This window comes from Rattus norvegicus, chromosome 20 (genome assembly GCF_021556685.1).
Source record: "Rattus norvegicus strain SHRSP/BbbUtx chromosome 20, alternate assembly SHRSP_T2T, whole genome shotgun sequence".
Lineage (NCBI taxonomy): Eukaryota > Metazoa > Chordata > Mammalia > Rodentia > Muridae > Rattus > Rattus norvegicus.
The window spans coordinates 1145037-1165744 of NC_141553.1; the positions used below are offsets into that span (position 1 = coordinate 1145037).

The 20708-nt window shown below is 39.7% G+C and overlaps 2 protein-coding genes and 1 pseudogene across 2 annotated transcripts; 1 reads left to right on the forward strand and 2 right to left on the reverse strand.

Annotated features, from left to right (window-relative positions):
* Positions 1 to 1190: 1190 nt before the first annotated feature.
* Positions 1191 to 2120, reverse strand: Olr1720 (olfactory receptor 1720). Its single transcript, NM_001001116.1, is given in 1 exon segment — positions 1191 to 2120. A coding segment is annotated over 1 exon segment (930 nt).
* Positions 17537 to 17991, forward strand: Or11a11-ps1 (olfactory receptor family 11 subfamily A member 11, pseudogene 1; annotated as a pseudogene).
* On the reverse strand, positions 19383 to 20312 carry Or1o2c (olfactory receptor family 1 subfamily O member 2C). Its single transcript, NM_001001117.1, is given in 1 exon segment — positions 19383 to 20312. A coding segment is annotated over 1 exon segment (930 nt).
* Between the last annotated feature and the right edge of the window lie 396 nt (positions 20313 to 20708).

Consider the following 20708-nt stretch of genomic DNA (forward strand, 5'->3'; position numbering starts at 1 on the left):
TGGTTTGAACATCACAAAGTGAAGGCATGTACTGAATGGTCACTCTGTACCCTGTATATCACACTGCTGTGAATGATGAATGAAAAGAAAACTAGAGAAACAAGACACCAATACAAACACAAATGTAAAACAATGTTCATCTTTATTATTCTAGTATGACATTTGAAGATCTCTTCCCTATTGTGTGTATTTGGTTTCAGCAAACTTGATGATACAACTTTCAGTTTCCTCTCTGACAAAATGATATGTTGTAAGTAAGTTTACACATAAATACCCATAAAATAACAACAATAGTAAATTATTTTAAAAGGAATCAAGTAATATGCTCTCCATTAAAAGATAGAATAAAATTATATTCTTTCTCATCCTGTTCCTATTGACCTGGGTTATTTATTGTCAGACGCCTCAGGTTACTGACTTCTTACTTGTGATTTAATTTCTGTGAACACTAAAGCTTTCTTTAACATGAATTGTCAGTGATATCCTAGGTCAGCCAAAGCAAGGAAGTTGGTAAAAGAAAGAAATACTTAAATTTACCAGATCTCCAGAACAGTAAATGCAGTAAAACCTATTAGAATATCAGGGGGCTGTTGTTACTAAATCACTGGTAGGAATTCATAAAATTATCTGTAATGATTACAATGAATTTTCATGTATCAGGAATATGAGTAGAGGAAGAAAAAATAATATCAACCAACATAATATAATTCCAATAGATGACTGTATTTGTTACCTGTCCTGTTGCTGTGGCAAAATACCTGACAAGCAATTTAGGAATGAAAGTTTCATTTTATTCATGGTTTGAAGAATACAATACATCAGAATGAGAAAGGCATAGAAGAAAGATGTGCTCACAGTTCATACTGCATCTGTGGTCAACAAGCAAAAAGTTATGAACAATGGTATAAGTTAGGGTTTTCCTTTCCCCTTTAGCAGAGCAGGATAATTCTATGGAATGGATGGTGTCACCCACAGTCAAATAGATCTCTAATCCTCAGTGAAATCTCTGCAGAGAAACCCTCACAGAAATGCCAAAGGTATTGTGTTTAGGATGATTCCAAATCCAGTCAAATTAACAATGAAGATTGGCCATAGCCATCATGTAATTCTCCCCTAAGTCATAATGTTAATTGACTGAATTTGCATGTGTGGTAGTGAGGTGAGGTATGATCCTTCTTGAGTGATGATCCTCAGTCCTGAGACTTCTCCATGTTCAGGGTCCTTCTCAATGAATTCTTAACATCCTTATTTCTCAGACTATAAATGAAGGGGTTCAGAGTGGGAGTTATCAAGGTATACATGACAGCAGCTACCACCTCCCCAGAGGAGTGAGAACTAGATGGGGACTTCAGGTAGTTGGCAAAAACTGTGCTATAGAAAAGGAGGACTACAGAGGGGTGGGAACCACATGTGGCCAGGGCTTTCCTTTTCCCCTTTGCTGATGGAACTCTAGCCACAGCACAAAAAATACAACCATAAGAACTTACAATGCAGAGAAGTGCACTGATTCCTAAAACTGCAGACAAAGTCATCATCAGGAACTCATTGAGGTGAGTATCAGAGCAGGAAAGCCATAAGAGAGGCCTAGAATCACAGAAAAAATGGGGGATCTCTTGATTGGAATGAAAAGATAGCTGAGAAAGGCACAAAGTATAGACCAGAGATGCACAGTGAGCTACTCCCCATGACCCAGAGGCCAGAACCCCACATCTACAAGGAGTCATGAGAAGTGGATAGAGTAGTGGGTGGCAGATAGCAGCATAGCGGTCAATACCCATGACTGCCAGAAGCAGGTTATCCATGTCCGCAAAAACAGCAATGAAGTACACCTGAGTCAGGCATCCAGAGAATGAGATTGATCCATCTCCAGTCCACAGAGTCTGTAGCATTTTGGGAGCTGTGGTGGTGATGAAGCAAAGATCCACGAGTGAGAGCTGACTGAGGAAGAAATACATGGGGATGTGGAGGTGGACATCAGCACCAATAGCTAACAGAAGGAGCAGGTTCCCTGAAAGGCCCAGCAAGTAGAAAGCAAGGAAGATGCTAAAGAAGAGCTGCCATTTCTCTGGGTCACTGGATAGTCCCAAGAGGATAAAGTCAGGAGCTTGACTGCAATTCATCTTGGGTCTTCTTTTTCAAGAAGTAACTGGTATGAAGACAATTCTCTCACAGCAGGCAAGAATAGGCATGAAGGCAGACCTGGTCTTCTGTCAATGGGTCTCCCTCACAGCATTGATTGAGCAATGAAAACCAGAATATCAAAGGGAGGTTCAAGACTTGGATTTCATTAAAAATGGCTCCCTATGGAAAACTAAAGACAATTTGAGTGACTTTCTGGAACTCTCTACATTAAAGCTATGCTATTTAACCAGTGTGTTACGTGGCTGAATAACCACTTTCCCATGAATATATTTGACTGTGATTACATTGAATGCAGAGGCTGTATCCTAGTTCATAGCATAATGCTTTGCTCACAGTGGGATTTCAATAAATGTTCCTGCCGATCCTTTGAGTCACCACTCTAGTTGCATGTCCAGAAGACTAAGTAGACTATTTCTGTTTGCCTGGATGTTTTACTGTGACCACTGTTGCCTCACTGAGTGCGTTGGTTCACAGGGCTGCCAAGTGAGTAGCTTCAAAAAATAAAACCATTTTACTTATTTTTAAAAAGAAGTTGCATAGATAAACATAATATTAAGAAACTGTATAAGTCTTTGTGTGGCATTTAAGGCTCTTATTTTTATCTGGAGATACCTCATAAAGTCCATTGTTCCTCACCGCCCACATTTGAAGTATTATCAGCAATAATATACACTTCTCATTACTAATTTCCTATCTTGGTCAGTTTCATTTGCTAGCATAATAGAAGAGACTAAGAAATAAAAAATAAATAAAAATAATTTTGTGTCAAAGATCAAGTGTAAGACAGAAGAACCCCCTTTGGATGCAGTCCAAGACAACACAGGACAATATGGGAAGTGTGTGTCTGGTGTGTATCTGTGACTTCTGTTAACACTTCTTATGCCACCAGTGTCTAATCACAGTGTGTTTATGTAATCCAAAAGATAACCAAAAGTTTCAGCACAGTCAGATTCAATTACTACCATCAAAGTACCTCACTGAATTGTGATATGAGTGAGAGATAATACATGGTTTCAAATCATAGGGTTTATTCATACCATAATACTTTCTCTCCTAGGAAGTCTTAAACTTGTTTGACTGGCAGAGCTACCATCCACCTTCCTAGATTACCACAATTGTGATATGGAGGAAGTTATACAATACATACACGCATGCATACATACATACATACATACATACATACATACATACATACACACATACATACATAATACTTAGTAAAGTTTTAAGCTAGTATTTGCCTCCTTCACAAGGAAATGAGATGTATTATGATAGAGCAAAAGAGAATCAAATTTCCTCTTCAAAGTAATCCTAGTGCCTGGCATAAAAAACAGCCAATACTTGTTATGAAATGGATAATTGCCTAGCATGATTGGAGACAGAAGTGGGTTCTGCATTGTCCCCTTTTGTGGTACATTTCAGTATATCAGGAAAGAAACGACTCTTCTCCAGGCATTGTCTCCTGATGTGACTTGAACACATGGTGCATCCATGTCTTTCATTCCCTCATATGTAAATGGTGTTATAACATTGTTCTCCACAAAATCTTCATCTCAACCCCTTGATCACCTTTTCTTTTCGTACCTTAACTGTACATTTTCTCATCCATTCAATCAAAGCTCATTGCATTAACTGTATAACTGGCTATGCTCATTGTACACTAATTACTATAATTCACTGCCAACAGTTTGGCTTTGTCTTGACTCTTAATTAAATAGCACTAGTGTGTCTTCTTTCCTATTAATTACATAGACTTACTGTGTCTGGTTACCTGGAACTCAGAGATGTGCCTCTGCCCACTTATTCCACCCCTAGCTTGTAGTCCTGTCTTTCTGGCTTGCCATGCATACTTTTTAAAATTCTGACTCCTGACATCATGTGCTCTTGCAAACATTAATCTCCATTGCTCTTTTCACCTAATAATTCTTCATGTTTAGTCAAATTTTATCAGAGTTTCAAGATTTTGTTATAGTTTTTGTCTTCCTCCCCACCATTAAACTATTATTGAATAATTTACCTTTTATTGTCTTATCTCTTCTTAAATATGTGTGTGTGTGTGTGTGTGTGTGTGTGTGTGTGTGTGTGTGTGTGTGTGTGTGTTTGCGCATACACATACATATACAGGATGATCTGGTTGGTGCTTATGTTGATATGGTCTCAATGAGTTGTCTAGTTTTCAGGTTTTGTGCTATATAAGTTTTTTTCATAATTAGATGTGAATTTCCTTATATTAGAGGCTATAATTTCTATTTAAAAGGCCAAAGAGTACATGTATTTTGTAAGAATAATTACTGGTCTTCAGGATAAGATGGTACTCTGGAAGTTGTCTCCCTATGACCTGTTCAAGAAAGTCAGAATAAAATAATGTGACTCTCTTCCAAAAAAAAAGTATAATGACTTTGAAAATCCACCAGGGAAATGAAAAAAATATCTTAAATATGTGAACAAAAAACATATTGTACACAAGAAAGAAGTAAGATGACAGGTACCCAGATTCTGACAGGAGAGAACTGGTCTCCCATGAGTGTTGACACATCTGATAGAACAGGGAAGACCACCACTTCTGCTTCAAGGGACCTGCCCAGAGCATTCAGGACACAGGAACTGAGGAACAGTTTGGGATGTGATCCTTCCTGTTTCTGTCTTTGTCCAGGACTGACACTGTACCACAGAAACAACATGATCATCTCATTAGATGCTGAGAAAGCATTTGACAAAAATAAACATCCCTTCATGGTAAAAGTTTTGGAAAGATCAGGAATTCAAGGCCCACACCTAAACATAGTAAAAGCAATATGCAGGTAACCAATAGCAAACATCAAAATAAATGGGAAGAAACTTGAAGCAATCCCACTAAAATCAGGGACTAGACAAGGCTGCCCACTCTCTCCCTACCTATTCAATATAGTACTCAAAATCATAGCCAGAGCAATTAGACAACAAAAGGAGGTCAAAGCGATACAAATTGGAAAGGAAGAATTCAAAATATCACTATTTACAGATGATATGTTAGTATACTTAAGAGACCCCAAATTATATCAGAAATCTCCTAGAGCTGATAAACAACTTCAGCAATATGGTTGATATAAAATTAACTCAAACAAATCAGTAGCCTCCCTCTACTCAAAGATAAACAGGCTAAGAAAGAAATTAGGGAAACCATTCACAATAGTCAGAAATAATATAAAACACCTTGGTGTGACTAACCAACAATGAAAGATCTGTATGACAAGAACTTCAAGTCTCTGAAGAAAGAAATTGCAGATCTCAGAAGATAGAAAGATCTCTCATACACATGGATTGGCAGGATGAATATAGTAAAAATGTCCATCTTTTCAAAAACAATGTACAGATTCAATGCAATCCTCAACAAAATCCCAACTCAATACTTCAAAGAGATAGACAGAGCAATTTGAAGCAACAAAAAACCCAGGATATTGAAAACTATTCTCAACATTAAAAGGACTTCTGGTGAAATCATCATCCCTAAACTCCAGCTGTATTACAGAGAAATGGTGTTTAAAAACTGTATTGTATTGGTACAGAGACTGGGAGGTAGATCATTGGAACAGAATTGAAGACCCAGAAATGAACCCACACACCAATGGTCACTTGATCTTTGACAAAGAAGCTAAAAATCATCCATGGAAAAAAAGCATTTTCTATGAATGGTGCTGTTTCAACTGGTGGTCGGCATGTAGAAGAATGCAAATAAGTCCATTCTTATTGCCTTGAACACAGGTTAAGTCCAAGTGGATCAGGGCCCTCCACATAAAACCAGATACACACAAACTACTACAAGAAAAAGTGGACAAGAGCCTTGAACATATGGATGTAGGGTGAAATTTACTGAACATAAGTCAATGGTTTATGCTCTAAGATCAAGAATCAACAAATGGGAGCTCATAAAATTGCAAGGCTGTTATAAGGTAGGAGACACTGTCATTTGGACAAAACGGCAATCAACAGATTGAGAAAATATCTTTACCAATCCTACATCCAATAGAAGGCTAATATCCAATATATACAAAGAACTCAAGAAGATAGACTGCAGAGAATTGAATGACCCATTTAAAATGGGTTACAAAGAATTCTCAACTGAGGAAGATCAAATGTCCAAGAAGCACCTAAAGAAATGTTCAGCATCCTTAGTCATCAGAGAAATGCAAATGAAAATAACCCTGAGATTCCACCTCACACCAGTCAGATTGGCTAAGATCAAATATCAGTGACAACAGATGTTGGCAATGATGTGTAAAAATAGGAACGCTCCTTCATTCTTGGTGGGATTGCAAGCTGGTACAAACACTCTAGAAATCAGTCTGGTGATTCCTCAGAAAATTAGACATAAAACCTGAGGACCCAGCTATACTACTTCTGGGCATATACCCAAATGATGCTCCTTCATATAACAAAAATGCATGCTACACTATGTTCATAGCAGTCTTATTAATAACAGCCAGAAGCTATAAAGAACCCAGATGTCCTTCAACAGAGGAATGGATACAGAAAATGTGCCACATTTATACATTGGGATACTACTCAGCTATTAAAAACAGTGACTTCATGAAATTCTTAGGCATATTGATGGAACTAGAAAATATCATCCTGAGTGAGGTAACCCAATCACAGATGAACACACCTGGTATGCAGTCATTGATAAGTGGATATTAGCCTTAAAGCTCGAATAGCCCAAGATACAATCCACAGACCACATGAAACCTCAAGAAGAAGGAAGACCAAAGTATGGATGCTTCAGGTGTTCTTAGAAGGGGGAACAAAAATACTCACAGCAGGAAATATGGAGACAAAGTGTGGAGACTGAAGGAAAGGCCACCCAGAGACTGCCCCACCTGAGAATCCTTCCCATATACATCCACCAAACCCAGACAATATTGCAGATGAGAAGTCCATGCTAATAGGAGGCTGATATAGCTGTCTCCTGAGAGGTTCTGCCAGAGCCTCACAAATAAAGAGGCAAATGCTTGCAGCCAACTAAGAACGGGGTCCCCATTGGAGGAATTAGAGAAAGGACTGAAGGAGCTGAAGCGGTTTGCAACCCCATAAGAAGAACAACAATATCAACCAACCAGACACCCCAGAGCTCCCAGGGACTAAGCCACCATACCAAGAGTACAAATGAATGGACCTATGACTCCAGCCACATATGAAGCAGAGGATGGCTTTGTTGGGCATCAATGGGAGGATAGATCTTTTGTCCTGTCAAGGCTCAATGCACCAGGGGAGGGGAATGCCAGAGCAGAGAAGTGGGAAGGTGTTTGTGAGTGGGTGGGGAGCACCCTTATAAAAATAGGGAAAGGGGAAATTGTATAGTGGGTTTCTGGAGAGGAAACTGAGAAAGGGGCTAACATTTGCAATGGAAAAATAATATCCAATAAAAGATTGAAAAAAGATGTAAGCTGACAGAGAGGGTGATCCAACATTGTGCAATTTTATATTCATTTTCCTTCCTTCCTTCCTTCCCTCCTTTCTTCCTTCCATTTTTTCTTTCAATTAGTCCCCTCTATTCAGACCTCAGAGGTATTGTTCTTCATTTTATTTTATGTTTAACTCTTTCTTTTATGGGAAAATGAGTGGACAATGGAGATCATTGAAGGCATTCATCATGTTACCATAATACACAGGACTCTACAATGACTACTACTAGCAACAATATTAAAAGTATACTTGTTCATCAACTTCATGCCAATGATCAGGTTATCTATACAAGTAACATGTACATAGTAAGGAAAGGTTATAATTGTGTAGTATAACTTAAAGATCTGTGTTTGGTGCTAGAGAGATGGTACAATACTTGAGTATTGCTGTCTTTCCAGAAGACCTGAGTTTGGCTCCACACATCTATGTCAAGTGACACACAAACACCTGTAACTCTAGTTCCAAACTCTCCAATCCCTCTTCTGGTCTCTGTGAACACTGACATACACATGTGCACATACAAATACAAACATACGTGCATGTACTTTACAATAAATATCATTTAAAAGATGGCATAAAGCAACTCTCACTATGTACAAGAAAATTGAAAAAACTCCCTGCATCTGATCAGCCTACCGTATATTCAAGCTGGGTAGCAACAATAACAAAATCAAAAGAGCACCCTCATGCTTATGGAAACTTAACAACTCTCTACTAAATGAAAAAATGAGTCAAGACAGAAGTAAATAAATTAAAGACAGCATATCCAAACTCATAGGACACAATGTAAGTGATACAAAAAAGGAAAGTTGGCATCATTAAGCACCTGCATAAAATAATTTTTGTGTGCTTGAATTACCCTAGATGCCTAGAACAAATGAAACTCAAGACAGATGATTAAAATGTGAATGCTTCACTCCTTCTTTAAAAGGGGAACAAGAATACCCTTGGCAGGGAAGAGAGAGGCAAAGATTAAAACAGACACAGAAGGAACACCCATTCAGAGTCTGCCCCACATGTGGCCCATACATATACAGCCATCCAATTAGACAAGATGGATGAAGCAAATAAGTGCAGGCCGACAGGAGCCGGATGTAGATCGCTCCTGAGAGACACAGCCAGAATACAGCAAACACAGAGGCGTATGCCAGCAGCAATCCACTGAACTGAGAATAGGACCTCCATTGAAGGAATCAGAGAAAGAACTGGAAGAGCTTGAAGGGGCTCTAGACCCCATATGTACAACAATGCAAAGCAACCAGAGCTTCCAGGGACTAAGCCACTACCTAAAGACTATACATGGACTGACCCTGGACTCTGACCTCATAGGTAGCAATGAATATCCTAGTAAGAGCACCAGTGGAAGGGGAAGCCCTGGGTCCTGCTAAGACTGAACCCCCATGAACTAGATTGTTGGGGGGAGGGCGGCAGTGGGGGGAGGATGGGGAGGGGAACACGATAGGGAAGGGGAGCGGGAGGGGGATGTTTGCCCGGAAACCGGGAAAGGGAATAACACTCGAAATGTATATAAGAAATACTCAAGTTAATAAAAAAAATAATAATAATAATTTTTGTGATCTCATACTAGCAATTTGACAGCCCACCTGAAAGCTCTAAAAAAGAAAGTTTTAGTCATGCCCAAGAGAAGTAGACAGTGAAAGACGAGGAGGAAAGATTTCAGAAGTGAGAGGGGATATAGGACTGTAGGAGAACATGGCCCACTGAATCAATAAAGAATGGTTTATATGGGCTCATGGAGACTAAAGCAGCAAGCACAGGACCTGCATGGGTCTGTATCACATACTCAGTGTATATGTTATGGCTGTTAGCACGGGGATTGGTGGGACTCCTAACTCTAGGAACAAGTGTGTCTCTGATGCTTTTCTCTATACTTTAGTACACTTTTCCTCCAAATAAATTGCCTTGCACTCCATCAGTATGAGGATTTTTGCCTTGTCTTATACCTTGTTTAGTTGTGTGTATATTGGAGTCCTGCCCGTTTTGAAGGGAAACTGAGAAGGAATGGATCTGGTGGGAGAGGAGTGTAGTAGAGGAAGGTGGGAAAGGTGAAAGGTGGAAAAACTGAGATCAGGATATATTGTATGAGAGAAGAATCTCTTTTCTATAAAAGTAAATATGACACATGTATATAATGAAATTTTACTCACTTTTAAAAACTGAGGTATAGTTTTCAAGGAAGTGAATGATCTTGAAAGTGAGACAACTCAGAAAAGCAGAAACCTCAGTATTTTCTCTGAAATGTAGACTCTAGGAGATGATGTCCATATATAAGTGTTTGAATAGAAGTAATACAAATGAATATGTAAAACTATAAAGGGGACCAAAGATGAATTAGAGAGAGAGAGAGAGAAAGAGAGAGAGAGAGAGAGAGAGAGAGAGAGAGAGAGAGAGAGAGAGAGAGAGAGAGCCTGTCCTTGTGGTGCAATAGCAGAACACATTCATCACTGAAATTGTGTGGAGAGTTAAAGCCTACTTGGGAGATGTTATAATTGCAGTTGTTTCTGGTTGTCGTTTCATACTTTATAGTAAATGTCACATGATGTGCTCATAATTCAACTTTTAAACATCTGGGTCTCTGTATGCTAACTCTAAATGATGAGCTATATGTGAAAGAGAAAAGATTCAGGTAGGTATAACATAATACAATTTTTCCTTTTCATTATTTATATGTTCACTAATTTTTGGCTGCTCACAATATGTAGATGTCCTATATATGAATTATATATAATATCATTTCATCATAGAAGCATTTTTACTGTGAAACATTCTTTCTTTTAGGTGGGGTTATTTACATGCAGCTTTGGAAACTAACATACAAATAGAATGGTGTTCTACACTGTATCTACTATGATCTACTCTGAAATATGAACTCATATTCCATGAAATAGCACATTTCACACTTACCTTCTGACCTCTCTAATGTCCACTAGTGAGTGATGAACCTAGAAACATTCACTTTGCCTGATGGTCTTAGACCTAAAAGCATCCTGTCCTTTGCACTCATTGCTGAGACTGTATATGAGAGTGGAGATGATGGAGTCTGGAAGACTAGTCTGTATTAATTCTCTTGGGATCAGAAAAGGATTGCCTACAGAAAAAAAACCTTTCTTGACCTTAGAGACTCAGTTCCCAAAGTTACTCATTAGTGAAAAGTATGTAATACCTTTCCATTGAGAATTTTTCCTGAAGATGTGTTTAAAAATAAAATCACTAAACAGGCAGAAATCTTGGCCATAATTGAGATGTGAAAGCAGAAAGCTATTTGCAACTCATGGTCCATTTCTAGTCATTGATGTACCTTCTTAATTAAAGAAAACCTGAATACTGCACATGGGGCCATAATATTTCCTGGCCTCTAATGAGATCCACCCTAATTGATGTGTGAGTTTTAAGTTGAACTTTTATAAATAGATATAGAATAAAACACATTCAATTCATTGATCATCTACCATAAGATTCTGACAGCACTGCAAACTAATTCTATCTAAATGAGAATTCCTGTTACATTCTCCTAATTATTTGTCACTCAGTTTTTACCATATTTGATGAATATTTTCCCAATTCATAAATAGTTATGCAGTGTGCCATTCATTGAAGTCATCTGGGAAACATTTAACTATTTAAGACCACCAAGACAATATGTGATATTAGTAACAGTCCATCTTTGTCTCTATCAAAGATGTCCAGAGGTTGGTAATGTGGAGAAGAGCCGGTTCAGTCTCAGGATCATGAGAAAATAATGTTTCTGTGTTTCTGGCACATACAGGCATCTGCTAGCACTGTGAAGTTCCAGTAATTATCTTATTTCTTCTTTCCTCTTAGGAACATGACTGAATTCAAAATCAAATTGGTCTGATCAGATTAACAAAAAGAAAATGTGTAAATCTTTTCTAATGTATAGCATAGGAGGCCTTCTAGGGAAACAATGAATCATAGAAGGTCATGAAGTAGAAAATTCACCAATTCTACACTCGGTTATTCATCTGCACTTGTCTCCTTTGCCAAAGATACAATCATGGGAGTCAATTTTTAAATTAAGTATATATTTATTTTCTAATCTTTGCAATTTCTACACCATACAAAAGTTGGGTGAAATTAAAATGGTCAGTCTTTATAGCTGATTAGTGCTATAAGTGACTGATAGTATAACAATGTTCCTAATGCATATATTAGTAATTATAAAATACATCTGAAGTCTTAAAATGATAATATGTTCAATCATGTCTATGTCTAAGTAATACTGCTCTTAAAACCCATCTGGAATTACTTGTACCTGTGTCTAATAGCTTAAGTGCTCCAATGCATCCTTATTGATTGAGAGTCAACTCCATCCAGGGCAGATAAGGCACACCTGCTCCTCTCCCAGGTCCCATAGGCTGCGTGTCTCCCAGGATTTCTGCCTTAACCAGAGACACAGACTACCTGTCTTCCAGGATGTCTGCGACAAACAGTGACACAGTTGAGAACCTTCCCCAATGCCTGACCAAGCAGAGACCCCCACATATCCCAGCTTATGCAGAACCAATTCTCTCTGCTGCAGCTCTGGGTTCCTTGCAGTCTGCAGTGCCACCTGCAGAGCAGATGTACCTGCTACTCTCCTACATCCCACTAACTGTCTCGCAGGAGGTCTGCCATAAGCAGGGACACAGGTGAAACCCCTGCACCAATACCTGTCCTAGCTGGAACCTCCACGGAGCTCAGCCAATGTGTGACCAGTGGGGCATATTGGAAAAAGCCTCATCTTCCTTCCAGTTTGCAACTCGGTGCAGGGAAGATTGGGCAAGCCTGCCCTATGCCATACCCCACAGTACATCTGTCTCCCAGGAATTCAACTGCGATCAGGTCACAGGCTCCCTGTTCCCCAAGAGATCTTCCTCAGAAGGTGCAAAGATCTCCCATGCTCATGGATCTGAGGGCTTAACATGGTAAAAATGGCCAATTTACCAAAAGCATTCTACAGATTCAATGTAATCCCCATCAATAGTCCAACTCAATTCTACACAAACATGGAAAGTGCAACTCTCAACTTCATCTGAAATAACAAAAAACCAGGATAGCAACACCAATTCTCAACAATTAAAGAACTTCTTGGGGAATCACCATCTCTGACTTCAAGATGTACTACAGAGCAATAGTAAACAAAACAAAAAAAACACTCAATATGGTACACAAAGAGACAGATCAACAAATGGAATAGAATTGAGGACCCAGAAATAAACTCACACACTTACGGACTCTTGATCTGTGACAAAGAAGCCAAACACATATAGAAAACATCTTCAACAAATTATGCTGGTCTAACTGGCAATCTTCATGTAGAAGAATGAAACTGATCCATATTTACCACCTTGTACAAAGATCAAGTCCATGTGGATCAAGGACCTCAACATAAACCTGATACACTGAATCTAATGGAAGGAAAAGTGGGAAATACCCTTGAACATATTGGCGCAGGGGGAAATTTCCTGACCAGAGCACCAATGTCTCATGCTCTAAGATCAACAGTTGACAAGTGGGAACTCATGAAACTGCAAAGCTTCTGTTAATCAAAGAACATTGTCAATAGGACAAAATGGCAACCTACAGATTGGGAAAAGATATTCACTAACCCTTCATCTGATAACGGGCGAGTATCCAAAATATATAAAAAAACTCAAGAAGTTAGACTAAATAAAAACCCCAAATAACCCAATTGAATAATAGGGTACAGAGCTAAAGAGATTTATCAACAGAGCTATCTCAAATGATCAAGAAGCACTTAAAGAAATGTTCAACTTCCTCAGTCATCAGGAAAATTCAAATCAACATGACCTTGAGATTAAAAAAACCTCAAGTAACACTACACACTGTTATGTGGAGAAAGAGGAGCACTCCTCCATCGCTGATGGAAGTACAAAGTTATAGGGGTACACCCACTCTAGAAATCAACCTGGAGGCCCCTCAGAAAATTGGAAATAGTTCTACCTGAGGACCCAGCTATGGCACTCCTGAGCATAAACCCAAAAGATGCTGAACCACATCACAAGGACACGTGCTCCTCTATGTCCATGGCAGCCTTATTTATAATAGCCAGAAGCTAAAAACCACCCAAATGTCTCTCAGCCAAAGATAGAAAAATATATGGTTTACTTGCACAATGAAATACTACTCAGTTATTAAAACGTTATGAATTTTGCAGAGAAATGAATGGAACTAGAAAATATCCTGATTGACGTAGCACTGACAGAAAAATGCAGACATGGTATGTACTCACGGATAAGTGGATATTACTGATAAAGTTCAGAATGCCCATGATACAATTCACTGACCATCTGAAGCTTAACAAAAATGAAGGCCCAAATATGGATATTTCAATCCCACTTAGAAGGTGGAACAAAATCATCATGAGGGCAGAGGCAGGGAGGTTCATGGATGGGAGAGGGATTGGGGAGGGAAAAGGTAGGGCAGGATCACTTATGGGGGGGACAGGAGAGAAGCCCAGTGGGTCAGGAGAATGAATAAAAGTATAAAGCAATGTGGGGTGGGGGCAGAAGGAACCTCTGGAAAGTCCCAGACAAAAGGGATGAGAGGCTCCCACTGACCCAATGGGGATAACCTTCGCCAAAATATACAGCAGTGGAGAGATGGAACCAAAAGACATTACCTATAGTAGATAGACATGGCCCCTATTTTGGGCATGGAGTCAGCCGTTCATCTTCAAAGCTTTGACCCAGAATTGTTCCTGTCTATATAAAATCCAGGGACAAAAAACTTGAGCAGGGACTGAAGGAAAGGACATCCAGTGATTAGCCCAACTTGGGATCCAACTCATGGGCAGGCACTAAATACTGACAGTATTACTGATGTCTTCTTGTGCTTGTAGACACAAGATTAGCATGGGTGTCGTCTGCAAGGCTTTACCAACATCTGACTGAGACAGATGCAGATACTCACAGTCAACCATTGGACCAAGTTATCAAGGTGTGGGATTCCTATGGAAGAATTAGGGGAATGACTGAAGAAACTAAAGGGGATTTCTACCCCATAGGAAAAACAACAGTAGCAACTAACCAGGACCCCTCAGAGCTCCCAAAGTTTCAGCCAACAAGCAATGAGCATACATAGGCTGCTCTGGTTCCCAGCTACATATGTAGCAGAAGCCTTTCTTATCTGGCCTCAGTGGGAGAGGAGTTACCTAGTCTTGTAAAGATTTGATGCCCCAGGGAAGGGGCATACTATCATTGTGAGGTGGGAGTCAATAGGTGGGTTTTAAGGTTGGAGATCACCCTCTCAAAAGCAATGTAGAGGTTGGTGGGAATAAAGAACACATGTGGGAGAACCAAATTTGGAATATAAATAAATAAAATAATGAATATAAAAATAGAAGAAAGTTAAACATACTGTGTTGACCTAGAAGACCCTGCACCAACTTCCCCCTCTTTACTTCTGCATTTCTCTCTGCTCTTCAACTTCCTGTCTCAACCACACTGACCTCGAAGTCAGCACCAATTCTCAACTGCAGTGAATATTCTGACACATAATAAACCTACATAGCTAATTTCCTCCTTCTTGTCCTAAACTCTGTGTTTTTCTATCTCATGTAAAGACACACACACACACACACACACACACACACACATGCACGCACACAGGCATGCAGGCAGGCACCCAAGCACACATGCACGCTGTCAGGCATGCACACAGGCATTCATGGATATACGTGCAACATAATTGCTGCTCTTCTCTGCTCTGTTGTTATCAATAGACTCTATATCAATTTGGTGTATTTAGCTTTATTGAATATCTTCAACTTAAATGCAGGTTCTAGGAAGTAACAAAAATGCTTTGTAGCTTTTTTCCAATACTGTAACCCCAGCATCCAAAACAATACCCATCATTTTTATCTGACCTCTGTGCATTTAAAGAGCTCAGGAAGAGCCTAATATTATCTGTTGAGTATCTGCTTAGAAATCTCATGAGATCACTATTTCCTCAGTTTGCATCTACACGTTATCCACTTTATTCCTGTGATGCTAAACTTAATGATCAAGACTGCATAGAAACAATACACCAAAACAAAAGTGATCTATGTCCTAGATTAAGTAAACAACAATAGCAATTGAGGGATAGTTGTTTTGGCATTTTGTTGTCCTACATGATGTATTCAGATTAGTTAGCATCAGAAGCACTATGGAAATTTCATTACATTATCAGTGAGTCACAGAGACACAAGGGAGATGCCTTCCATGAACACATATGTAGGAGAAATGTTAGAAATGTAACTGTTGATGGTGGTGCACTCCAATAATCATGAATCATATTAACTGACATACATTCCCATTATGGCCATTCCCATTATGGCTGGGTTTACAAGTGTGCATTCCCAAACAGGACCTTAATACTTCTAACTTCCAAATGTGTCAGACCTAACCAATAAAAGTTTTCCCTGGAGTCTGTGAGAAGACCAGGGCTTTATTTCCAGCACTCACATGACAATAAATAGGGTCTCTAACTCCAGTTCCAGTGGATCAGATGCCCTCTTCTACACTCTGCTGGCACCAGGCACTCACTTGGAGCACAAACATACAATATAAGCAAAACATCAGTACAAATAAAACAAAAAAATGTTTATTTGTTTGTTTGTGTGGAGAACATACAATGATCCTGAAATTTTCGAAGGGCTCTAGGAAACATGATATTAAGTACTCAGTATAGGAGAACAGGAGTCAGGGCAAACCTCAGGTTCCACATTACACCCTTCTTGGTGAGGGAGAGTCAAAAAGAGGAAAAACAGCAATGGAGAATCCCCCACTTCCTCAGAGATTTCACTTCTCTGTAACTTAACCTTTGCCTGATACTTTTGCATGGATACTAATGACATTTTCCCAGTTTTTATTACAGTTGGGTGGTGAGTATCTAGATAATCCAATTAGCACTTACAGGAAGGATGGGGACCTCAGAAAACTGCATTCTCCTGCTGTTAGTGATCCCTCTAGTTGTTACCCATACAGGTCCCAGTGATTTCAGGGGTCCAGTAGGAAACAACCTTGGAAAGGAGGAGCAGGGCTTTGGACCAGACCCTCAGGATTCCTTCCCTAGCCTGTCCTATTCTGTTTGTCCTGCCCAATCCCTTCCACCTGCCATCAACAACCCTGCTACTCCACAGATTCCTGATCAAGCCTCAATGGTGCCTGGTGTTGGAGCTCACATTCTGGCTATCTGGCTTCATGGTAGATGGATTACTTGTTGTTCTGATGGCCCAGCTGAGGTTCTGTGTCCCCAACCTAACTGATTACTTTTTTTTTATTAACTTGAGTATTTCTTATATACATTTCGAGTGTTATTCCCTTTCCCAAAGGCAAACATCCCGCTCCCTCCTCCCCTTCTTTATGGGTGTTCCCCTCCCCACCCTCCCCCCATTGCCGCCCTCCCCCCAACAATCTAGTTAACTGGGGGTTCAGTCTTAGCAGGACCCAGGGCTTCCCCTTCCACTGGTGCCCTTACTAGGATATTCATTGCTACCTATGAGGTCAGAGTCCAGGGTCAGTCCATGTAGAGTCTTTAGGTAGTAGCTTAGTCCCTGGAAGCTCTGGTTGCTTGGCATTGTTGTTCATATGGGGTCTCGAGCCCCTTCAAGCTCTTCCAGTTCTTTCTCTGATTCCTTCAACGGGGGTCCTATTCTCAGTTCAGTGGTTTACTGCTGGCATTCGCCTCTGTGTTTGCTGTATTCTGGCTGTGTCTCTCAGGAGCGATCTACATCCGGCTCCTGTCGGCCTGCACTTCTTTGCTTCATCCATCTTGTCTAATTGGATGGCTGTATATGTATGGGCCACATGTGGGGCAGGCTCTGAATGGGTGTTCTTTCTGTGTCTGTTTTAATCTTTGCCTCTCTCTTCCCTGCCAAGGGTATTCTTGTTCCCCTTTTAAAGAAGGAGTGAAGCATTCATATTTTGATTACTTTTACTGTGATTTCTCACCCTTGATGGTCCTGGCTTGCTCAGATACTGGACTGGTCCAGATGACTACTTTTGTTATCTTTGTTGTCCTTCTGACCCCTTTGGCCTGGTTCTGACTTTTTTGCTCAGATTGTGGTGACTGTGCTGAGAGTTCACTCTGAGTCCAGAAGGTTAAAGGGTTTCTCCACATGCTCCTCTCATCTGGATCCAGTGGTATCCACATTCTATGGAACACTCATGGCCTTATACCCTGTGCCCTCTGCTGTCCATTTCCAGCTCCTCTCCAAAGTCATTGCCCTGCTCTTCACAATAGTCACCCACACCTTCAACCCTGGTATCTATGCCTTGAGGATTCAGGAGGTACAGCAGGCAAAAGAAGGCTTCTGTACTGCAACCCAACTGAAATAGGACCAAAGAAGAGGGCAGTGAAGATTTTCTATTTGATTGTTGGTAAATTTATTAATAAGTCTCCCACAATGGACTGGACATAGAGTAATTATGTTCTTACTCAGAATTGCATGTTTGGTCTGCTGAATTTTACTATGGAGGGGGATGATAGTTAAAGAGTTTTCACATGGTAGCTTAAAAGATTATGTGAATTATTTTGGGTTGTTGACTCTACACAGCATAAACAGTGCGCTCCTTTGAACATCATACAGTGAAGACATAATAAATTGATACTCTGCAACATGTTACTGTATATAGTACTGCTGCTAATAAATAATGTAGAGAAAACTATAGAAATAATGTACAAATACAAACACATACCTGGAACAATGTTCATTTATTTTATTGTAGTATGACATTTAAAGAGTTCTTTCCTATTGGGAGTATTTGGTTTGAGCATGCAAACTTGATGATGCAAGTTGCAATTTGTTATCCAACAAAATGATATGTCACAAGTAAGTTTACACACATATATATACCCACACAGTAACAACAATAATTAAGTATTATAAAGAAATCCTGTAGCATATTCTCCATTAAAATATAGAATAAAATTATATTCTTTCTCTTCCTGTTCCTATTCACTTGGGTTATTGTCCGACTCATCAGTCTCCTAAACTCTTACTTGCATTTTAATCTCTGTGAACATTAAACTATATTTAGCATGATTTATCATCTACGTTCAGCAAGAATAAGCATATTAGAAAAGGACAGAAACACTAAAATACAGTAGATCTCCAGAACAGGGGAGAGAGTAAATCCTATACAAAATAAAGAGGCTGTTGGTACCAAACAACTGGTAGGAAATCGAACAATTATCCAATGATTTTAGAGATTTCAATGGATATTTATGCATCAGGAATATGACTATAAGAAGAAAAATCCAAGAACATCAAACCCAACATAGTATGATTTCCACAGATCATTTTTTTTCTTTTAACTTGTCCTGTTGCTTGGAAAAATACCTGAGAAGCAGTTTAAGAACGAAAGTTTCATTTTATTCATGGTTTAAAGAAAACGATACATCAGAATCATAAGCACAGCAGGCAGATGAGGTCACAAGTCACATTACATGTCTGTTAAACAAGCAAAAACAGATGAATAATAATAGAAAGTTTGGGTTTTTTTCCTCTTTCTGTTTATCAGACAAGGATGATTCTATGGAATGGACGTGGCCACCCACATTCACAATGGATCTTCCTCCTCAGTGACATCTCTGCAGAGACATGCCACAGAAATGCCCAAAGTATTGTGTTCAGGGTGATTCCAAATTCAGCCCAGTTAACACTGAAGATTATCCAAAGCAATCATGTAATTCCCCGTGAGCCATTGTGCTAGTTGACTCACTTTGCAAGTGTGGTAGTGATGTGTGTGGTGATTCTTCATGAAGGACGATCCTTAGTCCCAAGACTTCTCTATGTTCAGGATCTTTCTCAAGGAACTCTTAACATCCCTATTTCTCAGACTGTAAATGAAGGGGTTCAGAGTGGGAGTTACCAAGGTATACATAACAGCAGCTACCACCTCCCCAGAGGAGTGAGAAGTAGATGGGGGCTTCAAGTAGGTGGCAAAGACTGTGCTGTAGAAAAGGAGAACTACAGAGAGGTGGGAACTGCATGTAGCCAAGGCTTTCCTTTTCCCCTGTGCTGAAGGAACCCTAAACACGGCATGAAAAATAGAAGCATAAGAACTTACAATGCAGAAAAGTGCACTGATTCCCAAAACTGCAGACAAACCCATCATCAGGCTCTCTGTGAGATGAGTGTCTGAGCAGGAAAGCAATAAGAGAGGCCCAAAATCACAGAAAAAATGAGGTATCCCTTCATTGGTGTGAAAATATAACTGAGAAAGTAATAAGGCATAGATCAAAGACACACAATGAGCTAATCCCCATGACCCACAAGCAAGAAGTTCACATCTACAAGGAGTCATGAGAAGTGGGTAGAGCAGTGGGTGGCAGATAGCAGCATAGCGGTCAATAGCCATGACTGCAAGAAGCAGGTTATCCATGTCAGCAAAAACAGCAAAGAAGTAAAACTGAGTCAGGCATCCAGAGAATGAGATTGATCCATCTCTAGTCCACAGAGTCTGCAGAATTTTGGGAGCTGTGGTGGTGATGAAGCAAAGATCCACAAGTGAGAGCTGACTGAGGAAGAAATACATGGGGGTGTGGAGGTGGACATCAGCACCAATAGCTAACAGAAGGAGCAGGTTCCCTGAAAGGCCCAGCAAGTAGAAAGCAAGGAAGATGCTAAAGAAGAGCTGCCATTTCTCTGGGTCACTGGACAGTCCCAAGAGGACAAAGTCAGGAGCTTGACTGCAATTCATCTTGGGTCTTCTTTATCAAGAAGTCATTGGTATGAAGACAATTCTCTCACAGCAGGCAAGAATTGACATCAACCCAGAACTGGTCCTGTGGTAATCAGTCTCCTTCAGAGCATCGATTAAGCAATGAAAACTAGAATATCAAAGGGAGGTTCTAGACTTGGAATTCATTAAAAATGGCTCCGTATGGAAAACTAAAGACAATTTGAGTGGCTTTCTGGAACTCTCTACATTAAAGCTATGCTATTTCACCATTGTGTTACATGACTGAATAACCACTTTCCTGTGAATCTATTTGCGTGTGATTAATTTGAATGCAGAGACTGTATCCTAGTTTGTAGCTTAGTGCTTTGCTCACAGTGGGATTTCAATAAGTCCTCCTGTCCATCCATTGAGTCA